Source organism: Lagopus muta, unplaced genomic scaffold (assembly GCF_023343835.1).
Source record: "Lagopus muta isolate bLagMut1 unplaced genomic scaffold, bLagMut1 primary scaffold_223, whole genome shotgun sequence".
Lineage (NCBI taxonomy): Eukaryota > Metazoa > Chordata > Aves > Galliformes > Phasianidae > Lagopus > Lagopus muta.
In genome coordinates this window covers 434-27,732 of record NW_026040261.1, presented here as the reverse complement: position 1 = coordinate 27,732, position 27,299 = coordinate 434, and the positions used below count along the sequence as shown (strand labels likewise).

Sequence of the window (27,299 nt, the reverse complement as noted above, 5' to 3'; positions counted from 1 at the left end):
GGGAAAAAAAAAAAGGAAAGAAAAAAAAAAAGCAAAGCAAGAAAGAAATCTGTCCACAGTGCAAACAGCAGCTGTGGGGCTGGGAGAGGCTGCTGTGGGGCTGGCCCTATAGGGAGCGTGTGCCTAAATGGGGGGGTCCCAAGGAAACCCCATAGCACCTATTGGGGTCTGTGTCTAAATGGGATGGATCCTATAGGAAGTGGGGGGTCCTACAGCAGCCCCAAGGAACCTATAGGGGGTCTGTGTCTAAATGGATGGATCCTATAGGAAGTGGGGGGTCCTACAGCAGCCCCACAGCACCTATGGAGGGTCTGTGTCTAATTGGGGGGGTCCTACAGCAGCCCCACAGCACCTATGGAGGGTCTGTGTCTAATTGGGGGGGTCCTACAGCAGCCCCATGGCACCTATAGGGGGTCTGTGTCCCAGTGAGGGGCTGGCAGCACCTCTGCCCCAAGGGCCCCATAGCACTGCACCAACACAGAGCTCCTCCGCTGCCCTGCAGGAACACCACAGCCTGTGCAGGGAAGCCCCGACCCGCCGTGCCACACGGCAGCCCCACAGGGGGCAGCCCACACTCACCCCCTTCCATGTCCTCTGTCCAGTTGCGGCTGCTACTCGTGGGTGAGTTGGACGAGGTGTAATACTCGCCGCCGGGGCTCGTGTCGATGTCATCCTCCATGGAGCCAGACTTGTGCCGTTTGCTCCTGAGAACAGCCAGAGGTCAGCATCCCCTGCCACGCTATGGGGCTGCTGTGATATCAGCAGGGTGACCCCAAGGGAGGCGGCCACATGGAGCCCATCCTGCCCGCGTGCCACGGTCCCAACCCTGGGGTGACACTGGGACGTGCTGTGCCCATGGGGATGCGCCTTGAGCCCCACAGCTGGGGTGCTAAAATCTGGTAGGGTGTGAACACACACTGCAGAGCAAAACCCATCCTGGGGTGCGAAACCCAACAGGGGGGAGAGGGGGGCAAAACCACGCTGGGGTGCAAAACTGCGTTGGGATGCAAACCCACGGCCGGATGCTGACACAGCACTGGGGTGAAGAAACCACACTGGGTGCTGACACCATGATGGGGTTGCAAGAAATGGTGGCGGGATGCAAAACCCAATACTGGGCTGCCAAACCCACACACCAGAGTGTTGAAACTATTCTGGGATGTCAAAGCTGTGTCAGGTTTCAGAACCACGTTGCCAAGACCAGGGGTACCAAACCGTGCCGGGGTACCCAAATGGCTGCACGGTACCAAAACGGCAGTGCAGCAGCCCACTGCCCCAGCTTCCCCCCACCCACCCCGCAGTGCAGGCAGCCTGGCAGCACACTGCAGGACCCGACGTGCCCATGCCATCCCACACAGCCGTGCCTGGACCGGTCCCGGCATCGCCCCCGCGCCGCCCGGCGGCACCCACCCGCTGGAGGAGGTGCTGGGCAACGTCCTCCTCATGCCCGTGCTGGAGGGGTTCAGGTCGTAGGCCAGGTGGCCCTGCAGCTCCCCCAGGGAGAAATTTGGGCCCGTGCCCGTCACCACCGGCGCTGTGGGGAGAGGATGACATCGGTAAGGGCACAGTGACACCCCAGGGCGGCACCGGCAGGGTGGGTGCTGGGGAAGGGGCTCTGGGATGGCACTCACTTCGGGACACCTGGATGAGCTCGGTGACACTGAACACCCCCGAGGTGACGAAGCTTTCCTGGAAGTCTGTAGAGTCTGCGTTTGGGAGGGGAGAGCGTGAGTGGGGGGTCCCACGATGCCCTGTGCACCCACATCTCCTCCTGTGCACCCATAAAGAGGCAAAGCCCCATCCCCCACCCCTTCTGTGTCTGTACTGCATCCAAGACCCCCGGTCAGCTGCTAAGCCGCTATGGGATGCACGTCCTGTAGAGCAGGGTGATGTGTCCCCACCGTGTCCCAAACGCCCCACAGATGAGGGTGCTGGCACCCCACGTGGGTCCCCACTGCGTCCCTCTTACCCAGCGTGTTGGGCTTGGTGTCCTCCTGGTCCGAGGCGATGCCCGTCCGGGGACTGCTGCTCTGCTCGGAATCTGGGAGAGGGAAAAAGGGGGTTGAGACGTGGGGAAACTGAGGCACGGCCGTCCCCAAAGGCTGTGACCCACAACCACAGCTGCACATCCCTGCTCATGGGGACCCCCGGGGCTCCGTCACACGGCAGCAGGGCTGGGGACGGCCTTGTGCAGATGCTCCCCATCCCTGTGGGGCTGTGACACGGCCACCACCCCGCTGACAGCCCCGCTTGGCCCTGGGCTAAAAATACACGCACAGACGCTGAGCTCAGCAGCCATGGGAGCATCCTTCCTCCCGACCCCGGCGCATCCCGGGCCCTGCGGAGCCCTCCAAGCATTCGCCCATCTTTATTATTTTTATTCTTTTTTTCATTTCCCCCCCCCTTCCCTCCTCCTTCTCCCACCCCTTTGGCCGTCAGCAGTGCTGCCTGATGCCAGGAAAAGGCTGAGACAATCCAAACAGCGCAGCCACAACACCGCCGCCCGCCCGCCGCTTTCTTTTCTCCATTTCTTTTATTATTATTATTTTTTTTTTCCCTTCAACGTTTCATTCTTTCCTTTCTTTTCTCCCCCCCTCCCCCCCCCTTTCTCCCCCAACAGCCATTTTGTGCCCCATCCCACCAACACCCCACTCTGCTTCCTCCGGAGCGGCCATTTTAGGGAGCAGAAATTCCCCCTTGCGTTCAACGCGGCACCATTGGCTTTTTCCCCATTTCCCCAAATCCCCCCCCCAGTTTGGAAAACCAAAGCGTGCCCCATCATCACTGAAGGATCTGGAACGTGGGACCCCCATCCCGATGCTGGATGCAGCCCCTCTCTGCGGCGCAGCGGCTCTGGATGTGGTTAGAGATGGAGCACGGCCAAGTGTGGGATGGTGGTGAGCAGCTTTGGGCTCAGTGCTGCAGCACCGCTCCCCCCAGCGCCTCACCCCACGTCCCGTGGGCTCTGGGGTCACCCCAAGGTCCTGCTGTGGTTCTTCCCACCTCCGTCACCCTTTGCTCGCATCACCTGCGCTCACTGGAAGCTGCCCCTCGCGCTCCCTTTCATTGCACTGTCACACCACAAAACGGACCTTTGCTCCCCCCACAACGATGACCCCAAGGCCCTGTGGTCACCCCAAGGTGTCTCCTGTGGTCCTTTCATCCCACCGTGACACCAGGATGCTCCTCGTAGCCTCTTGGTTGCACCATGACATAAGGATGACCTTCCCAAGACGTCCCCAATAGCGCTGCCATACCCCAGATCTCTCCAGTGGCCATCTCAAAAGGCTCTTCTCCCTCCCAAAATACTTCACTGCTCACCCCAAGATGGACAATACAGCACCTTCATTGCCCCACATATCTCCTCCAGCTCTTTGGGTCACCTCAAGATGCCCCACATGGCTCTTCACCCCCCAAAATACCGCCCATAGCCCTTTGGTCATCCCAAAATGAAACTACATGATCACTACGGTCCTTTTCAGCCCAAGCCATTCTATGATTCAAATGGCTCTTCCACACTCCAGATACTCCCATGGCTCTTTGGTCACTCAAGATGCCCCAAATGGCTCCTCCAACCTCCAAAGCACCTCCCATAGCCCCACAGTCACTCCAAGGTGCCCAAATGATTCTTCCGCCCCCAAAAATACTTCGCTGCTCAAACCAAAATGACCAACACAGCCCTTCCATCGCTCCAAATATCTCCTCTAGCTCTTTGGTCACCTCAAGGTGCCCCAAATGGCTCCTCCACCCCCAAGAATACCACCCATGGCCCTTTGGGTCATCCCAAGATGTCCCAAATGGCTCTTCCATCCCCCAAAATATCATCCACAGCCCTTTGGTCACCCCCAAGATGTCCCAAATTGCTCTTCTCCCCCCCCAAAACACTTCCTTGGTTGATTCAAAATGGCCAACACAGCTCTTCCATCACCCCCAGAAACCCCTGAAGGCCCTTTGGTCACCCCAAGACGTCCCAAACGGCTCTGTAACACCGCAGACCTTTGGTCACCCCACAATTGCCCCCCTAAAAACCCTCACTGGTCACCCCAAGTCACCCCAAGTGTTCTTCTCTCACAAAAGACCTTCCTGAGGTCACCCCAAGATGCCCCACGTGGCTCTTCCCCCCCCCCAAAGCACCACCCAACCCACGGGCACGCTCAATCACCCCCCTCACCCCTCTGAACCCCCACAAGTCCTTCGCTCACCCGTCCCTTATCCCCCATTGGGGCACCCCAACCCACGACCCCCACCCTGCCCCCCAAAAGCAAACCCCCGCGCCCTCACATCTCCTCCCATCGCTCAGGTTCTCCCACCCCCCATCAGGAGCCCCGTTATGGGGCTGGGGCCCCCCCCGGCAGCCTGGGGCTGTGTGTGCCAGCACATTTCTGGCTGCCTCGCCGGCGCCGCAGCGGCCGGCCAAGCTCTGTGCTCACCGCCATGTGACGGCTGCCTGCGGCCGGCCAACGCTCACTAAAATGGCGTGCCTTCCCCCCCCCGACCCCCCCACACCACCTAAAGGAACTCAGGGGGTCCCCGCAGCCATCACTGAGCTCAGGTGCAACGGGGAGCTGTGGGCACCCCAAAGAGCTGCACCCTGAAGCATTACTGCTGTTGGGAAGCCCCCCAAGTTTTTTCCTTTTGCATGGGGGGGGTCTGCAAGCAGGAATTATTGGGGGGGGGGGGGTAACATGTAGGGCATGGGGTTAAGTGTCAGCGTTCCCCCCCACAGCGCTGTGCTGAGCCTGGGTGCCCAAACAGGTCGATGGCTCTTAAAAATAGCAAAGTGTGCCCGTGGAAAGAGGGGGGGGGGGGGGGGAGAAGGAAGGGGGAGGGCAGGGGGGGCTGATAGGGGCTGCCTGGCAGCCTGGCGCTGTGCCACCCATTGAATTATGGCCTCCCCGGGTTGGCAGGGTGCCCCCACCCCATGGCACCGCCGCTTGGGAACGGCCCCCCCCCCCACAGCAATCCCCGCTGGGGCCTCACCACCCCAATTGGGGCTGTCCTCGGGAGGGGGGGGGGGTCCTTGCTGGATGGGCTCCCCCCGGGGCTGAGGGAGAGCCCTGGCTGCGTGCCCGAGTGCTGACGGTAACAGGGCACGGCGTTACTGGCAGCGGTGCGGGGGGAGATGCTTGGTGTGGGGGGGGGGCGTGGGGGTCTGTGTGCCTCAGTTTCCCCAGGGTTAACAATCCCCCCCCCCCCCAATCCTTCTCTCTATGGCCCTGCAGCCCCCCGCAGCCCCTCACCCCTCCATCATAGGACCATCAGAGTGACCAGCCATGGGAAGCTGAGCTGGGGGCTGTGGGGTGCGATTTGTACCCCCCCCCCCCCTTTACCCCTCCCCAACCCATTAGCACAGCTCTCCCCACTGCCCCATACAGAGACCCCCATACACACAGCTCCCCATACAAAGCTCCCCATACACAGACCCCCACACACAGCTCCCCCCCCCCCCCACCTCCATACACACAGCTCCCCATACACAGACCCCCATACACAGACCCCCATACACACAGCTCCCCACACCCAGATCCCAGCCCCGTCCTGCTTGTACAACCTCCCCTATGCAACCTCCCAGCACCCCAAAGCCCGGCTCAGCCTGGCTACCCCTGACCCCCCCCCCCCTCCCCCAGCCCCAACGCCCCCCATTCACACTGCGATGACTTTGCCAGCCCTCAGCCCCCCCCGTAGACCCGAACAGGGCTTTGCTCGCTGCTTGGAGGTGGCTGGGCTGCCACGTTTGCTGGTTGCAGCCAGCTGGCCCAGGCGGGCTGTGAGCTCTGAGCTGCTGCTTGCTGTCCTCGGCCGACCCCGAGAGAGCGGAGACGGCGGCGGCGGCGCGGGGGGAACGGAGCCCCCCTCCAACACAGAGCTGGGCTGGTGCCAGAGCCGGGACAGATGGCAGGGGACAAAGGGACGGGAGGGGGGAGGTTGGTGATGGTGGCCCCCGCTCGTTGGTTGGGATGGGGGGACCCCCCTCCTGAGGAAGCGATGGGGCCCTGAGGGCTTCTCTAGGGGGTGGAAGGGAAGGGGAGATCTGGGGGCATGGAGGGGCTGGGATGTGGGATGGGAGGAAGGGGAAGAAGGGGAGAGAAAATGGGGGAAGGAAGAAAGAGACAGGGAAGGAGAAAGGAGAAAGGGGAATAAGAGGGGGAAGGTAAGGAGAGAGAGGGGAAAAGAGGAAAGTAACAGAAAACAGGGAAAGGGAAAGATGAAAATAAAAGGAAAAGAGAAGAAGGGAAAGGAAAAGAAAAGCATGAAAATGGAAGAAAAAGAGAAAGAGAAGAAGAAGAAAAAGGAAAAGAGAAAGGAAAAGGAAAAGGAAAAGGAAAAGAAAAAGAAAAAGAAAAAGAAAAAGAAAAAGAAAAAGAAAAAGAAAAAGAAAAAGAAAAAGAAAAAGAAAAAGAAAAAGAAAAAGAAAAAGAAAAAGAAAAAGAAAAAGAAAAAGAAAAAAAGAAAAAGAAAAAGAGAAAGAGAAAGAGAAAGAGAAAGAGAAAGAAAAAGAAAATAAGAAAGAAAAAGAGAAAGAAAAAAGAGAAAGAAAAAGAAAGAAAAAGGGAAAGAAAAAAAAAGAAAGAAAAGTAAAGGAAAAAGGGAAAGGACGAAAAAGGAATGGAAAAGAAAAAGGAAAAGGAAAGGAAAGTGAAAAGGAAAAGAGGAAAACAGAGAAAGAAAAAAAAAAGGAATAAAAGAGAAAAAATGTAAAGTAAAGGAATGAAGGAAAGAGAAGCAGGGAAAGAAGAAACGAAAGCAAAAAGAGGGAGAAGAAAGAATGAAATCAAAGGGGGGAAGGAAGGAGGACGGCAGTGACTGCACACAGCCCCATAGCATGGCACAACCCTACAGCATGGCCCCATTGCATGGCAGAACAATACATCACAGCCCCATAGCATGGCACAACCTACAGGACAGCCCCACAGCACGGCACAACCCCATAGCACTGCCCCACAGCATGGCAGAACCCTATAGCACAGCTCCACAGTATGGAATTATGCCTGAACCCTAAGGCAGGGCCCCACTGCATGGCACAACCCCACAGCACAGCCCCATAGCACGGCGCAGCCCCTCACCACCCCAGTGCCCCCACAACACCCCACCATTCACCCCCCCCCCCAGGCATTACTCCCCACAGGCGCTATGGGAACATCCCTATGGGGCTGTCGGGGACGCGGCCCCAGCTGTCGGTGCCAGCCGGGCACGGGGGGCTCAGCGGCGTGCGCCCCCTCCCCGTGCCTGCAGCCATTGGCATCTGCCACCCCAGCTGTCCCCGCCAACGCGGCACGGAGCCGGGAATGCAGCCAGGATGGCGACGGCAGCCCTGGGGAGGGCAGAGCTGTGGGCGCTGTGGGGGGACGGCGGGTGGCGGGGGGGGTGGCAGGTGCTGGCGAGACGCAGCGCTCATCTTTTATTCACGGTGGGGAGAAGCCCCCCTGCCCACCCTGCGCCTCGGGGATGCGCTGCTGGGTGCCGGGTGCTGAGCGCGGAGCAGCTCGTGGCAGGAGTGACGCTGAGCTGGGGAAGCTCCGGAATCCATGGGGACAAGGGGAGGTGAGGAGATGCGGGCATCGCCGGGGAAGCCCTGACCTCGTAAGGTCGGCATCGATCTGCAGAGCTCCGTGTGCCAACAGCACTGGGGAGGGGGGGCAGAGCGTTTGTTGGGACACCTCAGGGTGGTGGCGCCGCAAGGGACGGAGCTCCTGGGGTCCAGCACACCCCCCCATACACCCCACACGCTCCTCCATCCCACCCCTGTGTCCAACACACACCAGGAACCCACCCTGCAGGGATTCTCTGATGGCTGATATCACTGCGCAGCGCTGGGGGTCAGTGGGGAGGGGGTCCTGCCCCATTGCCCTCATGGCTCTGCCCATCTCCAGGCCCCCCAAGCCCCAAATCCGTGGCTGCCAGGACAGTGCTGGGTGGGGTGGGGGTTCATCCACCCCTCTGCCCATGGGCACCCAGTGAGATGTGGGGCCTGAATGCTGTGTGCCCCATCCATCTCTCCAATCCCCCTCCCACCCCCCCCAATAAATATTTGCAGGCGTGCTGGCGGTGATGCCCCATCCATCTGGCACGGCCCCCCCTGGCACAGGCAGCTCGGCCGGGCGCCCTGGCACGGCGTCCCCAGCAGATTGGTGCCATCTGCCTCACGCCGGGCTGGGGATGGGAGATAAGGGGCTGCCAGGCCTGGGGGGGGGGGGGTGGAGGGGGCACGGCGTTGTGCCAAGGGGAGCACGGTGCCACCGCAGGGCTCGATGCCTGCACACCACCCCCCCGTACCCATCTGTTCGCCCCGCTGGGCTCAGCCAAAGGACACTGCTGGGGGAAGATCGCAGCGGGGCAGAGGTGGGGATGTGGCTGCGGGGTCCCCCCTCACACCCTGAGCACCCCGGGAGTGGAGGGAGAGGAGGGGGGGGTCGTGCTGACCCCGTGCCCCCACCCAGCGGTCAGGGAGTGAGGGTGGGGGGATGTGGGGATGTACGGAGGGGGGCACTGGGATGTGCCAAAGGGGGTGTGGGGGGGGGGGGGGGAAGGGGTGGGGGGTAGGGACGGGGACACTGGCACGTGGGTGCCAAGATGGAGGCACTGGAAACGTAGGGGTGGGGATGCAGCAATGGGGCACTGGGATGGAGATGCAGGGATAGCGATAACGGAGATGCAGGGATGAGGGTGATGGAGATGCGGGGCTGGGAGGACCCCCCTGCTTCTCCCCCCCCCTCCCTTCCCCCCCTGCCCAGGCTGCTGCTGTAGGGAGGAATCTCTCTGTAATGCTTCGAAGGTCCTGGCACAATCGACTGGGGAGATTGATTACCATTTTACTGCAATGCTTTTGACTTTCACCGGCGACCTCCGAGCTTCCCCCCCCTCCCCCCCACCCCCCTACCAGCCCCCCCCCCCCCCCCCCCCCTCTGCTGCACACCCAGCCCTGGGCTGCAGCGCCAACCCCTCCCCCACTGCGGTGTGCAGAGCCCAGCCCTGCACCCAGCCCTGCGCTCAGCCTGCACCCAGCATGCAATCGCCCTGCACCCAACGAGCACCCAGAGTGCACCCAACTTTGCAACAACCCCACAGCCACCCTGCAACCACCCTGCACCCAGCACTGCAGCTGCACTGCACCCAGCCAGCAGCAACCCCGCACCCAGCCTGCAATCGCCTGCACCCAACGTGCACCCAACCTTGCAATGACCCTGCGCTCAGCCTGCACCCGGCACAGCATCTGCTCTGCACCCTGCAGCAGAACCACTCTGCACCTATCCAGCACTCAGCCTGCACTGAGCATTGCAGCTACCCTGCGACCACCCTTCCCCCATGCTGCAACCACCCTGCACCCAGCGTGCACCCAGCATTGCAATGACTCTGCATCCAGCGTGATCCCAGCACTGCAATCACCCTGCACCCAACCTGGAATCACCCTGCACACAGTGCGCACCCAGCATTGCAATCACCCTGCACCCAGCATTGCAATCACCCTGCACCCAGCACTGCAATCACCCTGCACCCAGCATTGCAATCACCCTGCACCCACCTTGCAATCACCCTGCACCCGGTGTGCACCCAGCATTGCAACAACCCTCTAACTGCCCTGCACCCACCCTGCACCCACCCCATATCCAGCGCTGAGCCCACCCTGCACCCAGCCCTGCAGCAAGCACCCAGCACACCGTGGGGCTGCAGACAGCCCATGAGGAGCGGGGCACAGACCCCTGCCTCCCCCCCACAACCCCCCATCCATGCCTCGGTTTCCCCACGTGCGCACGCAGGGTTCCTTCGGGCATCCCGCAGGCTCAGCGCCACCCCCTTGGCACTGCTCTGCAGGGGCGGCTCACTCCCCCTCCCCAGACAGGGAGGGCTGACCGTGGGGGTTCCTCCGCAGCCCCCCTCCCTCGCGTTGCCAGAGCAGCAGTTGGGAAATTGTGCTGACAGCAGCAAAAGGAGCGGGCGGGCGGCTGAGCCCACGTGCTCCGGCCCCATAGCGGGGGGCTGCGGGCAGCGGGTGGATGAAGGCCCCCAACCTCCTTCTGCCTACAGCGAGGGGATGGAGGGGGACGGGGGGGGTCACAGATTGGGGTGTGCAAAGGTGGGGAAGAGCGTGCAAAGCGGGGAAGGAGTGGAAGCGTGCAGCAAAAATGCGGGAGCGTGCAGGATTGACCGCAAAGGATCGCGCAGGGCTGTGCAAGAGATGCACACAGATGTACGCAGATGCACGCAGGACTGAGCGTGCAAAAGCCCAGGAAAGGATCGTGCAGAACCCCGCACAAACAGCTGCGCAGGACTGCAGACACGAGCAGGACTGAGGGTGCAGCAGCGTGCAGGAAAATGCAGCCTTGTGCAGGATTGCAGGAAGTCCACGGGGACCCCCACCCCCCCCAGCGTGTGCCCCCCAGCCCCTCCTTGCCCCATTTCCCTGCTGCACCCTGCTGACCCCCCCAGCACAGAGCAGAGGGCGCACGATGGGGCCGAGAGCACAGCAGCACCCAAAGGTCCGCCCCACTGTCCCCAGTCCCCCTTAACCACGGCGCAGAGCGACCTTAACAGGGAAAGTGAGCCGCTGCCAGGGCCTTATCAGGGAGTATTTACAGCCGCCGTGTTCCCAATTAGACATCAGGTGACTGCGGCTGCTGGGGACCCAGACGTTGGGGTCAAGGTCACGGGCTGGGGGTGGCAGAGGGGCGGCTGCTTCCCTTGGGGACAAGGGGATCGCGTGGCCGCCGGGAGCCCCCAGCACCCTACACAGGGTCACCCATCGGGGTTTTGTCCGCACCCTGGTTGGCCGTGAGCTGCCCAAAGCCATCCCTGTTTGGTGACCCCCGTGTGGTGGGGGCTGCGGGGCGCACGTGATGCCGGTCAGACCGCGGTGGCTCCCGGGGGACCGAGGTGACACCCGGCACATCCGCCCGCGCCCGCCGTGATTTATGGCTCCGTCAATCCCCTTTGTTGGGATTACAGCCACCGGGTGCCCCCCTCGGTGTCATTATCCGTCCTTGGGCTGCAGCCAGCGCTGGGTGAGGAGCGGTCATAGACTGCAGAGGGGTAATGGGACACGTCCTGGGGTGGGGATGGGTCCTGGGGTGGGGATGGCCCTATGGGGGGGGATGGCCCTATGGGGGGGGATGGGTCCTGGCAGCACAGCACGGTGCTATGGGTCTCCTGCCTGCAGGATGCTCTGCAGAGATTCACTGGCAAGCCCTGATCTTCCTTGCTGCTCTGTTCCCACCCTGGGATGCAGAGGGATGTGGGTGACAACGGGATGCAGAGGGGATGTTGAGAAGCACGGGTGACATCAGGGAGCGCGGCGTCCCAGCAGTATGGGTGAGACCCCTCCTCAGCCCCATAGATGATGCGCTCAGGGCCTGAGGTCCCTGCCAAAAGGACTCCACCCATTTGTCCCCCCATGTGCCTGCTGCCACTGGGGCCACATGTGCCAGCAGGGCTCCGGCTGGCGACGAGCCTGGATAACACAGGAGCTGGCCTGAGGCACGAGCTCTGTTCTCTTGGCATGCAAGGACAGTGGCTCTGGGACCACTCTTGGCTACCAAGCCTGGGTGCTGCACCGTGCCTCAGTCACCCCATTTGGATCCCAAAGGCTTTGGGACGACCCATGTCAAAGCACACGGGGACACAACGTGCCACCCAACCACTGCCCTCCGAACCAGCAGCGCCCCTTGGACTGGGATCGGCGTCAGATGGAGAAAAGGGGACGGTGGGGGACACCCGCTCGGGGTGGGAGCGATTTGGAGCGCCGGGATCCTCTCTGCAAGGTCTGAAAGGGAAGGAAAGAGGGAAGGAACCCCCATACCTCTCTCACGGACGAAATAGGCCAAGTAGAGGTCGAGCTCTTTGACGGAGACGCTGATGTGGTGGGGCTGGATGCAGAGGATGGGGTTGGTGCACTGGCCCGCCTTGACCAGCCGCTCACCGTCGGTGCTCTCCAGGGGGATCCCTTTGAAGAGGATGACCATGACCAGGTCGAGCCTCCACACCTTGTCAGCCTGCCGCAGGCAGTCGATGCGGCGCATTTTGCCCTTCTGGTCGGGGTTGGAGAGGACGCAGCACGACGGCTTCTTGCCGGTGATGGAGAGCACGAAGTCCTCGCGGCACTCGGGCCGGATGTCTTTGCGCAGCTTGGCCAGGAGGCGCGAGGCCCATTTCTGCTTCACCTCGGGCTTCTCGCTCAGCAGCTCGTCCTTCACCGCCCGCTCCTCGTCCTTCGTCATCCTCTTCTCGTGCTTCTTGAAGTACTTGCGCTTGCGGGCCTGCAGGTTGAACCAGGTGTAGGCAAAGGCCCGCACGTGGGGGAGCAGCGCCTCGATGAAGGGGTGGAACTCATCCTGTGGGGCACAGAGACAGCGCGTCACCCCCAGGGCCCCGGAACGCAACCCCAAACCCAACCTCATCCACTTGTAGGGCCACGATGGGGACAGGCCCCCAAACCCACCCCTGGCCACTTATGGGGCCAGGCCCAGCGTCCCTAAACCCAACCTTATCCACTTGTAGGGCCACACCAGGGTCAGACGCAGCGTCTCCAAACTCAACTGTAGAGCCCCATTGGGGCAGAACTGGTGTCCCAAACTTAACCCCAGCCACCTGTAGAGCACCAGTGGGGCAGACATGGTGTCTCCAGACCCGCCCTTGGCCACATGTAGCCCCACCAAGGACGGATCTGGTGTCCCAAACCCAACCCCAGCCACTTGTGGGACCCCAATGGGGACAAACTTAATGTCCCCAAACTCTCCCATGGCCACTTCTGAGGACAGACCCAGTGTCCTTAAACCCATCTTCAGCCACCTGTGGGGCTATGACAAGGACAGGCCTGGTGTCTCCAATCCAACACTCAGCCTCTTGCGGGGCCATGCTTGGGACACACCAGATGTCCCCAAACCCCCCATGACCACTTGTGGGGCCACGCTGTGCCACGTCTCCAGCCAGCCAGCCCCCACAGGGCAGGGACATGGCGCATGCCTACCACAGGGACTGGGACCCCGACGCCACTGCGATGCCAAGGGGGGCACAGACATCACTCCCCGTCCCCATAAATCCTGCCCAGGGTGCAACGGAGCCACGGGGGCCACCCCACACCTCACCCAGATGCCAAGCATCTCCCAGCACCCGGCTGCTGTGTGGTGTGGGCATGGGGCGGCACGGCGGGGCTCCCCCCGGCGCGAGGGAACTCCCCCCAGTTTGCCCCAGTTCTGGGCAGCCCGGCTGCTGGCGCGAGGCCCGGTGAGCAATGCGTGCTCTGACTGTCTTTTTCCATTTGGCTGCTGGACGAGTCCGTCCCCGAAAGAAAACAAGGAAAGTGCATCCATCTCCACGGCCCCTCCTTCCCGCATCCGATTCTCCCAGTTCGGAAAAATCCGTGCTTGGGTTTGCATTGGGAACGGCCCCCGCGCCCCAAATCCCAGCTGGGAGGCGGCAAAGCGCGGCCACCAAACCCTTCAAAAATCATCTCCTCCTCCCCTGATTTTCTTGCTTCCCTCCCGACTGCAATCGCAGCGACGAAAGGGCGAAGCTGAGCGCAGGGTCTCAGTGCAGCCGGGAGGAGCTGCGCCTCGGCCACCGCAGCCCTGTCCCCAAGCGACCCCACTGCTCCCTGCTCCAGCACGGAGCCTCAGCCCCATAGCAGCCCCACAGCAGCCTCACACCGGCCCCACTGCCCCAGCACTGCCCCCGCTGTCCCCCGACCCAGCACAGCCCACCAGCACAGCACCACCAACCCCAAAAGTCTCCCCAGTGCACAAACCCAATTATTTTCCAGCACAATCTCACCCTGGAAGCTGATGGCCCCTACTCCAGATCCACTTTTTTCCCCCTACCAACCCCAACAGCATTAGCACAGCTCTGGCCCTTCATAACCCATAAGGGATCCATCCTGTGCGTAGGATCCATCCTGCCCTTGGGATCACATCCCACCCATAGGATCCCATCCTGCCCATGGCAATCCTCCTGCTTGTAGGATCCATCCTGCCCTTGGGATCACATCCCACCCATAGGATCCCATCCCACTCACGGGATCACATCCCACCCACAGGACCCCTTCCTGCCCACGGGATCACATCCCACCCGTAGGATCCCATCTGCCCATGGCAATCCTCCTGCTTGTAGGATCCATCCTGTCTACAGGATACACCCTGACCACAGGATTCCCATCCTGCTTACAGGATTCATCCTGCCCACAGAACCTCATCCACCCACAGGATCCCATCCTGCCCACAGGACTCATCCAGTCCCCAGGATCCCACTCTCCCCACAGGACCCCATCCTGCCCATGGACTCGCCCCTGCCGGCTGTTCCTGGGACGTCCGCAGCCCCGCGTGGCCGCAGGGTCTGGTTCCCTCCCCAGCAGCAGCCGCTAATTCACTGCAGCTGGGCAAGGGCTGGGCATGTGTCTTAAATCAGGGAAGAAGGTCAAAGAAAAGTAAGACAGGAGCCGAAAAAAGAAGCAGCAAGTTCCAAAAACAATACTTGGCCGGGGCGGTGGGCGGCCGATCTTCCTTGGTGGCCGGTTATCCAGGCAAGCCCTACAAATTGCTGCCATACCCCAGCCCTGCCAACACCCCGGGCAGGGGCAGCCGGAGGGCACTGGCGTTGTCCCACTGCAGGGACAGCAGGGAGGGAGCACTGTGAACGGGGACAGGGGACGCTCGGCGCCCTCCGGATGGTCCCACTGCAGGGTGACGATGGCCAGCCATCACCCCACAGGCACCACGGCGGGATTAGGGCGAGCCAAGAGCCGGACCCAAAGCCGATCAGCCCCGCGCCAACTTTCCCTCCCGCCCAGCTTATCCCACACGGGGATGCTGCATCCAGCTAAGCTGCTTTAGCGGGGCCAGGCGGGGGCACAGGGACAGCCGGGGGGACGCCGCGCCTGGGGACAGCCAAGGCTCACTGCCGTCCCAGCAGGGAGCTGCGTCCCCGTGGCACCCGGGACAGTTTGGGGACACCGTGGTTGTGGTTCCCAGGTCCCCGCTGCTTGACGTTGGGGACCCCCGGGGTCACCCTGAAGCCCGCCGCCTCACAGCGGCACGACGCAGCGCCGGCACGGGGCTGGTTAACTTTTTCCCCTGTTGTTTTTCATTTGCTGGGCTGGGAAGCAGAGACATGCTGCAATACCACAGACAAGGCTGTTCTCAGGGCATTTCCGGCCGGGAATCTGGCAGCAGAGTCTGTTCTTGGGGCCCTTCCAGCCCGGGCTTGTAAAGCCCCGCAACCCGAGGAGGAGCCGCCCGCGTCGGGGTGCTGCTGGCACCGGGGTGCTGCCGGCACCAGGCCCCCCCCCACTGCCCTTCCAGGCAGGGGAGTGTTTGCAGGAAGGGGAAACCGAGGCAAGGCAAACCTTGGCTCCATCCCAGTGCCCATCTGGGATGGATGGATGGATGGACGGATGGATGGATGCCCTGTGTGGTGCTGGGCACGCCGTGTTGGGATTAGCAGCACAGCGAGGTGCCTTCCGCCCTGGAGAAAGAGGGGGATGCACTGTGCCACCCAGGGATGTGTCACTGGGGGGGGTGGTGGCCCTTCCTGCACATGGGAGGGTGGGCAATTCCATGCCACACACCCAACACTGGGCATCACAGCCCGGGGATCACAGGCACTGCAGGATGGGCACCAGAGCACAAGCACTATGGCACGAGCAGCACGGCACAGGATGCACCACAGCACGGGCACCATGGCACGTGTGCTGCAGCACCAGCACTACAGCATGGGTATCACGGCATGGGCACCCGTGGCACGGGCACTGTGGCACAGGTTCCATGGCACGGCAGCATCACAGCACGGTGATCTGAGGATCCCTTGCAGGAGCACCTCGTCCAAACAGGTTGAGCTCTGTGAGCTCTGAATTTTCCGATGAAAAAAAAAAAAAAAAGGCACCAAAACCCCACATTTCCTCAGGAAATTCCCGAGCAGTTTGCATGGAGGGGAGGAGGAGGAGGAGCTGGGGACGGGAGTGACGGTGACGGCGGGTCGCCCATCGCGGTGCGGGACGCGCAGGCAGCACCTCGGCCCCGCGCAGACCACACAGGGTTGGTGTTATTAAAGGATGCTCAGCCTCTCCGCCAGCCAACCACACACCTCAACAACGCTGCCGGCTCTGCGGCTGCCAGCTCCCCATCCCCGCGGCCGGACGAGCCCAGGCAGGGGCTGGCACGCTGCGCTGTGCGCTGTGCCCTGCAGGAACCCCGCTGCCAGCAGGGGATGCACCACGCTGCCCTGTTCCCCAAAATCCCAGTCGTGGCTGCCTGCAGACCCACGGTGCAGATGGGGAGATGCTCCCTGCGCTCGCCCTGCTGTTGGTTTCCCCACGAATGCGTGGCGAGGCCTCCAGTAGCCGCTTATTAACTGTTCACAGCAACGGCGCTCGGCAATAAGTTAACCTGGTAATGAGACCTGTTGCTGAGACAGATGCAAATGATTTGAAAGTGCTCATTAGAGTGCATTGAAGGAAGGCACTTAGTCCCTGAAATGCACCCAACCTTTCTCGGGGCCGTCCCTGCAACGTATTAGAGCCCATTTTACAATAATTGCTCCAGAGGAGGAAATCTATTTGGATTCATCATCAAGTATTTATTAATGAGAGCTTATTCATAATTTTTGCTGCTCTCCGGCACGGTGCAGCCGAGCTTCCCGGCCGGCTCTGCAGGTCCTGGTGCAGGTGAGCGGCCGGGAGGGAAACTGAGGCACGCTGGATGCTGTGTGCTGCACAAACCAACGCCCAAAGCGTCTTCAGAACCAAACCAGAAGAGAGACAAAGGCTGAACGCGTTCGCCAAGTGGGGCCAGCGGGTGGGGAAGAGCTGGATGCTCTGAGATGGCGCAGGCAGGGGGGGGCTCCCCATGGAGTGCACCCCGAAATCAGCCCCAAAGAGGATGCAGGATGGGCGTGTGGTGCAAGCAGGGCCACGGGACAGCGGTGGACACGAGCAGCGCCTCCCTGAGCCTGAGGACAAAGGGAGCCCCTCACTGCCACTCCAAGCAGGGGCTGGGACACAGAGCTCGGTGGGGATGGAACGCGCCGTGCCACCGCAGCCGGAGGTGCCTGGGGGCAGAACACGCTGTGACAGCCGCTGTGTCCCCGTCTCTCCCTGCTTTGGGGTGGGGACGACCCGGCCCCGTGCTTGCAAAACGCTCACAGCCCACGCCGGGGCTGCAGGAGGACGCAGGGCCAGCTCCCAGCAGCGCCCTGTGCCCGTGCAGAGCCCACTGCCCCCGTCCCTGCTCTGGTGGCACCACATAGGCACGGTACAAAGGTGGGAGCGCGCAGACCGCGGGGTCGGGATGCATCCCAGCATCCCAAGGGCAGGATGGATTCATCCAGGATGGACATACGGACAACGAAAGGCACAAAACGCTCCATCAACCACCTCAACTCAGCAGCAGCGCACAGACACCAGCGCAGGCAGGGATGCTGTGGGTGGGATACCAGCATCCCCAAACCTGCTATATGCTAACCCCTACACGTGCTAACCCCGTGGCACCCCAGCACCCCATTCCTTAACCCCAAACGCCCCACTGCCTCCTTTGAAGCCCATACCCCCCCCCAGGGCTGCAGCAGCCCCCGAGCGATGCCGGTGCTCGCGCCTACGTGCTGGGGCGGGCGGCGATGCCGGCGCAGGTGCTGTGGGGCCGGGAGCTTCCCTGGGTCACGGGAGGCCACGGCAGCAGCAAACTTGCCAGTTGCTTTGGAAAACAGCAGGAAGAAAAGCAGCTCTCTTTGCAGCCCCGGGCTCAGGTGCCAGCACTGCACGGATGTGCGCCAAGCGGAGCAGCCCCAGGTGTCCCCGTACCCCCAGGTACCCCCAGGTGCCACCCCCGAGGGGTGAGGGAGCAAACAGCTCAGCCACATCCCTGCCCCTAAGGATGAGGATGGGGAAACTGAGGCATGGCACCCGCAAGGGACGGGCAGTGGGGACACACCAAGGAAATGCATTCCCCCCCTTTCCCCCCCCCATCCTCAGAAGTGTCCCGTGGACGCCAGCTCTGCAGCCACGTGGCTTCCCAGCCAACCCCCCCCCTCCCCGCCCCCGTCCCTGGAGCTGAGACGAAGGGAAATGTTTTATGGAACTGGAAAAATAAAAAGAAGAAGAAAAAAAAAAAAAAAAGCATTGCCAACGAGCCTGCCAGCTCCTCCACCCGGCCCTGCGTCAGCTGGGGCAGCGCTGGACCCCCCCGGGCCCCCCAGGATGTGACACGGGGATGGAGGCTGTGTGCAGACAGGCCAGCATTGCTGCCTGACACAGGGAAACTGAGGCAGGAGGGACTGAGGGCTGGCACTGGGAGCGCTGGCAGCAGTGCCCCCCCAGCATCCCGTGCCCCCCCCCCCCCATCCCAGGCAGCGTGGGGCTCTCAGCCCAGCTTTAGCCCCTGACGCAGGAGGTTTTATTTCCCTCCCACTGTATTTTTAGCCCTTCTTGCTCCCTCCTGGCCTTTCCAAGGGGGATTAATTCCCTCCTCTCCCACCCCGATAAAGGTATGGAGGTGCCAAGGGTCCCCAACTCCCTCCTATGGATGCCCACACTGTGAGGGCTCTATGCCCCCCAGCACACACATCACCGCACATCCAAAGGGTGCAAACCCCCCCCCCAGCTCCATCACACTCAACTCAACACCTGCCCCTCCCTGGGGTGCCCACACTGTGCCCCCCCCCCAGCAAACCCAGCCTCGTGCTGGCAGCCTGTCACTGCTTAAAAATAACCCCGGCCTTTCGCGGCGCGGCCGGCGACCTCGCAGGAGGATTGGCCGCGGTGAAGAGTTCATGGCCCCCGGCCCCCCCTCCCAGTGCCTGTGTCCCATCTGGCCACGCTCAGCTCCAGCTCCTGCGTGTCACGCCAGGGCTTGGGGACACAGTCCTGCTTGGAGACAGGGCTGGGAGGGGCGCAAGGGTGCGTGGAGATGGGGAAACTGAGGCACCGCACTCCGTAAAATCTTCCCTCCAGGGGCAGAACGCACCGGTGGCTCCTCAGCTCCCAGCTCACGGCTGTCACCACTAAGTGACACTGCCACACCACAGTGCCAGCCTGCCTCGTGACGGGGCATCCACGGGCCACCAGCACTGGGCCCCTTGCCCAGCCTGGCCCCAATCCATCACCCGCAGGAGTCCGAGGTCCCCGAGCGGGGCCAACGTCCCCGTCACCCGCTGCGGTGCCCAAGGGAAGGAAACCCACGTGGGCTGGGCGTCCCCAAGCACCACGGCCCTGCGATGGGGTGAGGCAGTGCTGCCCCAGTGCGGGACTTTGGGAACCCCGTGCTGATGGCACTGCGGCACTGCACGCCCCCCACCCCCAGCATTCCCACTCCACCACCGCAGGGCGAGGAGCTCGCGAGCGCGTCCCGCTTTCCTCCGGCGGCACCTCAGGATGCGATGCAGTCATCGCTAATGCATCTGGACTCATTTATGGGGATGAGAAAATGTTTCCAGGTTTCCCACAAAGTCCCATTAAGATCCCAGTATGGCTCTCTATTTTTAGTGCCCCGCATCGACAACGCCTTTCCGAGCCACCCCGGCGCTTCGGCACCGCGGGGCACCCTCAGTGCCAGCACCCACTGCAGGGAGTGGGGCTGGGAATGGGGCCACGTATGGGGTTGTGGGGATGCAGCCACATCTCTGTGTTCCCAAATGAGCTGGGTGCAAGGGGGAGCACGGCCCCACCTGACAAGGCAAGCCAGGTGCTCCCAAAGGAGCTGAGCGCAGAGCACAGCCCCGTCCTGCAAACCAACCTGGGTGCTGCCATTTCTGGTGTATGGGGTTCTGCACAGCACCCATGGGTGCAGCCCTGCATCGCCCTGCATGCGCCTTTTGCTCAGGAGCATCTGCACAGCTAAACCCAGCAGGAAACAGATGGAGAAAGGTGCTCTGCAATGGGGCTGGGGACGCAGCCTCCGTGCACAGCCATGGGTGCAGGACCCCCGCAAGCACTGCGTTCCCCACAGCTCTCCCCATTTTGGGGAGCTGCTGGCAGAGCCAAAGCGATGCAGCAGCGCTGCACACATCTAGGGCTGAGGGCTATCTATCTATAGCCATGACCTCAGCGGGAGCCCTGCTCCTTCCCTTATGGGTCCGGCACGGCCCAGACCTGGTAAAGAGATTACGCCGCCGCAGCGCTGAGCTTTTATCCCTCTCTGTGCTCACTGCACCGTCGGGTTTCAATTTCAAAGGCTGCACACACTCACAGAGGACCATTCCCAACAGCAGAATGGGCTGCAAAGCACCGGGTGACCCCAGGACACCCCGCAGCCAAAACGTGCTGCTTGGGGTAGCTGAGCAGAGGGGAATTTCCCCATCTTTCTTCCCCCCTCTTTTTTTCCATCCGACGACGACTCGCTCCTTGCCTCGTGCAATTAAGAGAAATTTGTTTAACAAACTCTCCAGGAAGGCGGCGGGGTGGCTTGCTGCCAGCAGCTCTGCTCACACAGGCCCCGCTTCTCTGCCCCCGGAGACTTTGATCCGAAAAATCAGGGGAGGAAGAGGAGCGGTTCCCCTTCAGCCACACACGGCTTTGGGGTGACCCCACGGGGACGCAGCGCCGACACGGGGACGGTCACAACGATGCCAGGGCGCACGTGCACACCCACACGCACCCACACACTTCCAGCATCCTCGCTGGCTCCCGGCTTCTCCTCCTCCTGCGATGCCATTTCCATCCAAAACCCTTTACTCTGCACTTTTTCCCCTCATTGGTATTCACGCCGCGCGCCCGCCCGTCCTGGCGCACAGGTTACCAAAGGAGATTTCATGGCTCGCCTTACACCGCTCACCGTCTCACTTTCCCCAAAGCACGGGGGACTGCAGGGACACAGCGCCAACGCAGGGACAGAGCCGGGAGCTTTGGGGTACCCAAAGAGGAGCCCCCGGCGCAGGGAGCGGCGCCTCTCGGTTTGGGGAAGAAAGGAAACGTCTGGGTGGAAAATCAACATTTCTCTCCCTCTCCTTTCTTTCTTTCTTTTTCTCTCTCTCTCTCTCTTTTTTTTTTTTTTTCCTTTGAAAGTAAAAATATTTCTTGGGTTTTGGTGATCAGAAACATGTTGGGGGTTTTTTTTGGACGGCGGCCGCTCGAATAGCGTTCTGTCGGCACAGAGGGGCCCTTCGCAAGGAGAGCAGAAAACGTCTTAAAAAACAAAACACGAGCCCCTTTTTCTACAAAAAAATAAGAAAACCCCACAAAGTCGAGGGGTCAGCGGGAGGGCTGGGTGCCCTCCACAGCCAGGAGGGGAATGCCCAGCTCAGAGCCGGGGATTTTGCCCAAAACGCCGATTACGGATGGCTGCTGGCAGGTGACGGGCGGATTAATGCGCTTTGAAAGCAGCGGCGAGTTAACTGAGAAATCAATCCTTGGCACGGCCCGCCCCGTGCTCCCCGCACCTGGGCAGCGGGATCCTTTCCCAGCTCCTCGCCAGGACTTGGGAAGCACAGGGGCTTGGCGGCGGTGCAGGGCGCTGGGTGCCGGCCAAGCTGGCACGGCGCGGCGCGGCCGCGGGGGATGCCTGCCCGGGGCCGACGTGACGGATGGCGAGGTGGCCGCGTGCCTGCTGCAAGCTGGGACCCAGCAGAGGGATGCCTGCGGGGACCCCCGTGGCTCCGTCCTCCGCTCCGTCCCCCTCCCCAGCCCCAAAGGGGCTCAGCTTTTTCCTGGTGCTCATTCGAAGCGTGCAAACTGGACCCCAGCAGGGCACCTCCACCCAACTGCCGTGCGCACGCGGCGTCTCGGGTTCCCCTCTGGGATGTCACCCAGCACTGGTGACGCCACGCACTGCTGGCCCTACCCAGCAAAACCGAGGCACCAACACGGCTCTGACGTGCCTGCTGCACCCCACGGGAGAAACCCCAAACTCACGGCTCCCCAGTATTTAAACTGCACCAACACGCTGCTCACAGACACAGGGTCATGCCTGCGGCCCTCGGCCTGGCTGCAGGGATGGGGCACACGCGTCCCTCTGTCTCCCAGGCATTCAGATTCATGGCGAGACTCAACAGCACATCTGTTCTTCCCATGCAGGGAGACCCACAGCACCGATATCATCACCTTCCCCACGGCTCTGCACCAAGCACTGGGGTCCTGGCACTGGGCACAGCGAGCGAGCTGGGCACACCGTGCTCAGTGCCACCCTGCGATGTGCCACCACCACCATCCAGGCAGGGGATATTGTGCTCCACTTTGTGCCCAGGTGCACAAGCCACGCATCAATGCTAAATGGCACAGAGGGGTGGGCGCCCATTTAATTCACAGCACTGGGCACCCAGGGGTGCTCCTTTGCCACTGCGGAATCACACCAGGGCTGCACCAAAGGGAACTGAGGGAATGTGGCCAGGGTGCAGGGAGAAAAAGCTCTGAGGTGGAGGATGAGAGCATCCTCGCTGGGCAGCCCGGCGCAGGGAGGGAAAAGGAAACGCACGGAGCGATTCCCTGCTCACATCAGGCTTTGTTCCTCGCGGCTCTGCACACTTTGGGCTCCTGGAGGAGGAGAAAGGAGGGAGAATTACGGCCGGGCAGCACGGCGGCAAATTTATGGTGCGCAGCCCAAGTTCAAGGTGATGCCGCAGAGCTGAGGGCCTCATCCTGCCCTAACGAGCGCTCCTGTCCATAAATCGCATATAAGGCAAAAAAAAAAAACCAGGATCTATTTTTATCTATTTAAAATTAGGGCGGGCAGAAGCAGCGAGGTCCCGGCACGGCGGGCACAGCGCGGGGAAAGCCAGGCGCTCCCCAAGGTTGCACTTAAAGAACGGCCCCATTGTTTTTCCCAAACAATGCTCAGCAGATGGGAGAATTGAAAGTGTGTTGCAACCTTCCCTCACTCCCCCCCCCTCCAACCCCCCCCCGCCATTCCCGGCGAGCGGCTCTGATGCTTTGGCAGCTGATCTGAGCTCCCGGCTGGAAACCAGTAAACCAGTTTGCCGCAGCTACTGGTGGAGGGGCGAGGCGCCGGCTGCACCGCGCTCCCATCCCCAAAATCCCAGGAACGGAGTCACCCCTGCTCCAAATTGGTTTCCACGGCACCTCCAGGTGCTCAGGGCAGCCACGTGCCCAAGCAGGCGGTGGTTCACGGTCCCACTGCGCCGTGGGGACGGCCTCACGGGCACACAAAGCCACAAGGAAAGGCCACGTGGCCACGCTGCTTATCGTGGCACTGCACCATGGTGGAGCAATGTGTCCCCGCTCACGAGGGGGGCACCTGGCGTGGGGACCACCGCTGTCCCCACAGTACTGATGCCCCCAAATCAGAGCCAGGTGCACGGCCTCAGAAATCACAGCCCTGCAAGGACACATCAGTGCAAAACGTGGCACTGGGGCACGGCTGAGGGGAGAGGGCAGCAGGGTGAGCTCTCCATGTTGCACCCCGCTGCTCCCCATCAGCTCCTGCCCCAGGCTGCACAGTGCTGGGGGTCAGGATCCCAATGAAGGGACGCAACTGGGCTCTGGGATTGCACAGCGAGATGAGAAAACGTTGCTGCCGCACATCCAACCTGCAAGCCTCCTGAGAATTTGGGAAAATCACCCCCCTGCAGTGGGATGATGGGGACGCGATGGGTGTGCAGCACCGGGGCTACTTCAGGGTGCCAACAGCCGGACCCCCCCTCGCACACAGCCCTTGGCTGTGATGCCGCTGCCGCTTCCCTGCTAATCTGGGCAGCTCCGTCTTGATTTCCTGCCCGGTCCCTGAGAGGGGACAGAGGTGAGCAGGGGGAAGGGGAGGAAGTCCCTAAGCAGGGACAGACAGCTGAGCGGGGCACAATGTCACCCTCCTGCCACGGCCCCGGCCAGCAGCGCGTCACGGCCGCCGCCTATGCCAGGGTTATTTTGGTGCCGTGGGGCTCGGGATGGGACAGAGCTGCCCAAGCAGGGCTGAGAGCGGCCACCGTGGGCCGGAGGGATGCGGGGACACGGGAGGATGGCGGCGGCGGCCGGGGAAGATGCACGAAGCCAAGGGCAGGGCGGGTCCCGCGCACGTTCCAATGTATCCACATCACCATCCGCAGCTCCCCGGGCGCCCGCCACGCGAGTGGGGTGGGATTGGCGGGGCTGCGCTGCAGGAAAGGGGTCTGGAGGGCGCAGACCCCGACTGGGCCGGGTTCAGGCATTGGATCTGATAGGAAAAAGGGGAGCTGCGGCCCGCATGAAGCGAGCGGGTGGAAATTTGCCCCCTCCTCCCATGCGATGGGAATGGCAACAGTTTGGGGAGCGGACGCTGCCGGCCATGTGCTGCCCACATTGCTGAGCGCTGCCACACCGCAAAGCGGGGTCAGAACAGGGAGTGGGGATGGCATGGGGCAGTGGGAGAAGGAGAAAAGGGTACGAAAAGAGAGGGTGAGATGTGGAAAGAGAGAAGAGAGTGAAGGAAAAAGAAGAGGGAAAAGTGAAGGTGTGAGAAGAGAGGGGAGAAGAGAGGGGAGAAGAGAGGGGAGGATAAAGAGAGGAAAAAAGAAAAGGAGGGGAAAAGAAAATGAGAAAAAAAAGTAAAAGGGAAAAGAAGATGTGAAAAAAAAATTAAAAAAAGAGAAAAGAGGGGAAAAGAAAAAAAGGGGGGGGGAAGAAGAGAAGAAAAAAGAGAAGATGTAGAAAAGAGAGAAGATAATTAAGGAAATGAAGAGAAAAAGAGAGAAGAAAAAAAAAGAAAGACAAAAGGGAGGGAAAAGAAAATAAAGGGAAAAGAAAATAAAGGGAAAAGAAAACTAAAAAAGGGGAAATGATAAAAGAGAAAGTTAAAAAAAAAAAGGAGGGAAAAGAAGGAAAAGAAAATAAAGAGGGAAAAATGAGAAAATAAAGAAAAAAGGGAAAAGAGAAAAAAGGAAATAGAAAAAAGAAGGAGAAGAGAGGAAAAAAAGAAAAAAGGAGAAGATAAAATAAAGGGACGGATGAGAATAAGAGGGAAAGGAAAATGAAGAGAAGAGAATGCAGAACAGGAAAAAGAACGGAACAGAAAGGAGAAAGAAAATAACAACAAAATATTAAAAATTGTATTTAAAAAAAAAAAAGGCCAGAAGAAAAGAAAACAATCAGAATAGGAAGAGAGGGAAGAAAAAAGGCGGCTTGAGGTGTGAGCTGTGCCAAGTGCAGCCTGGAGCGCCGACAGCGGGGTCAACCGTGCAGCCCAGCCGTGCCGGACCACGTCCATATTATGCCATACCACGTCCATATTATGCCATACCATGCCGTACCATGGCCATACTGTGCCATACTACATCCATATCATGCCATATTATGCCATACTCTGTCCATGCTGTGCCATACCCACCTTCATGCTGTGCCCACACCATGCTGTGCTGTTCCCATGCCTGCCAGCCCCGCAGCCTCTCCCCGCCATGGCACGGCTTGCAGTGATGCCCAGCCTGGGGGGCTCCTTCCCACCCCCCATCTATGAGGGGCGCAGGCCACGGGGAGGCCCTCTTTGAGGACCACACTGCGCCCCCAGGCCCCCGTAAGGCCTGGCAGTGAGGCCCGCTCCTGCTTGACCCCATGGCGCCCAGCTGGGCCCACCAGGCCTGATGTGGGGCTGCGACCCCCAAAGCGTGGGCAGGGGGTGCTGCCAGCTGCACCACCCCATAAAAACACCCCTCTAAAAAAACACCCAGCTGACAATGAACCCCAAAAGGGCCCCCCCCAAAAAAAACAGCCCCCCCCCCCCCCCAAAAAAAAAAAAAACACCAACCAAAACCCCAAAGGCCTCAGCGAAGCCCGAAGGCCGGCGGGTGGGAGCGTGGCACAAGGCCAGAGCCCGCGGGCGGCCGCCAGCAGGGAAGAGGTTACAGCAGCTCGGCAATTAAATAAATAGCATTAAATAAATAAGGACGGAGCAAAGGCGGCATGGCGGCCGCTCCCCCCCCCTTCCCCCCCCCCCAGGTCCGATATGAAGGTTGGAGGGGGGTTCATTTTGGGCCCCCCCCCCCCCCCCCCCCCTTGCAGCTCTCCAGGCCCCGCCATGGCTGCCCCTCAAGCGGGCCACGTCGGCGGCACCCGAGCTGCCACCGGTGCCCCTGTGTACGGCCACAGCCACCACCAGACACACGGGGTGACCCCAAACCTGGGGGCTGGGACACAGCAGGGACCCCCAGATCCACCCCGCACAACCCAACAGCACGGCGCAGCCAGCCCGAAACTCAGAGCGCTTCGTGACCCCCCATGTCGCCTTGTGTCCCCCCCCCCCTTCCCCAATTTCCTTCTGCACCCCACACGTCCCTGTGCCCCCTTCATTTCCCTCTGCCCCTCCATAGCTCTCCATACCCCCTGCTCTTCCCTATGCCCCCCCTTCCTTCTGCCCCGTGAACATGTGCGGCCACGCTGCACACAGTGAAGCAGAAGGGGGGGGGGGGGGGGGAAGGAAAAAAACTTTCCCAGCACAGCGATCCTGCAGCCCCCCACCCCTGCACCACCTCACAGTGCCCCCCTCCCAAAACCCCAAACCCCGACGGTGTCCCCAACGCCTCCACGCACAGCACAACAAAACCGCAGCGCAACCATGACCCCCCCCCCCCCCCCCCCCAGAGCACCGAGCGGAGCAGAGGCAGCAAAACCCCCGAAACACCTAAAAAACCCCAAAAACAAGCAGTGCTGGGGGGGGGGGGGGGGGGTCAGAAAGCGACAGCAAAACGCGGTTCTCCGTGCACCGCTCGGCACAACCCGCCCTACGGCTGTTATTATTTTTATCACGGGGGGGGGGGGTGGGGAGGGGGGGGGTGGAAGAGAGAAATGATTATTTTAATATTATCCGATATCTATATATATATATATTTTTGCATCGGCAAGTGAGGAATAAAAGCTCTTTTGGATTCTGGGGTGGGGTGTTGAGGGGGGGGGGGGGAGGTAAGGAATAAAGGAGGAGGGGGGGGGGTTACCTGGGTCAGGCAGAGAGGAGACGAATACATCCCGAGCGGCGCTGGGAAAGTGGCTAATTGCAGAGCTGAGACTCGAGGCGTAAAAGTTACTGAGTCATTTCGGAGGCTGGAGCAGTCCGCGCGTTCTTTCTCTCCGGCGAAGCTCTGCGGGGCCCGGGGGGGGGGCAAGGGAGCAAGGGGGGGCGGCCCCGAGCGGGGGGGGGGGGGCGAGGAGGAAATAAAAAGGGTCCGACTTGCAAAATGATAATAATAAAAATGCCAGAGGAAAAAAAAAAAGAAGTGGAAGATGGAAATGGAAAGGGATAAATAGAAAAGCGGGGGGGGGGGGGGGAAGGGGGGGGGAAGGGGGGAGGGAAAAACGGAAAAGTAAACGAGGGGAAAAAATGGGAAAGGAGGAAAATGGGAAAGTAAAACGGGGGGGAATGGGGAAATAAAACGGGGGGAACGGGGAAATAAAACGGGGGGAATGGGGAAATAAAACG

The 27,299-nt window shown here is 61.0% G+C and overlaps 1 protein-coding gene across 1 annotated transcript; it reads right to left on the bottom strand.

Annotated features, from left to right (window-relative positions):
* Window positions 1–292: 292 nt before the first annotated feature.
* On the bottom strand, window positions 293–27,013 carry LOC125687803 (nuclear factor 1 C-type-like). The gene is made up of 6 exons (XM_048933081.1): window positions 26,818–27,013; window positions 11,792–12,323; window positions 1,970–2,041; window positions 1,632–1,706; window positions 1,411–1,534; window positions 293–704 (listed from the first exon to the last, which is right to left on the bottom strand). Exons 1-6 carry the CDS (start codon window positions 26,845–26,847, stop codon window positions 353–355), a joined length of 1,185 nt encoding a protein of 394 aa, XP_048789038.1. The 5' UTR covers window positions 26,848–27,013; the 3' UTR covers window positions 293–352.
* Between the last annotated feature and the right edge of the window lie 286 nt (window positions 27,014–27,299).

Bases quoted from the DNA above. Each gene is read 5' to 3' on its own strand.
- LOC125687803 (XM_048933081.1), bottom strand. From the start codon at position 26,847: ATGTATTCGTCTCCTCTCTGCCTGACCCAG. The intron at 2,042-11,791 runs GTATGGGGGTTC...TCCCTCTCCCAG, and splicing joins CTATTTCGTCCGTGAGAGAG to ATTCCGAGCAGAGCAGCAGT. The intron at 1,535-1,631 runs GTGAGTGCCATC...CTCTCCCCACAG, and splicing joins GCTCATCCAGGTGTCCCGAA to CGCCGGTGGTGACGGGCACG.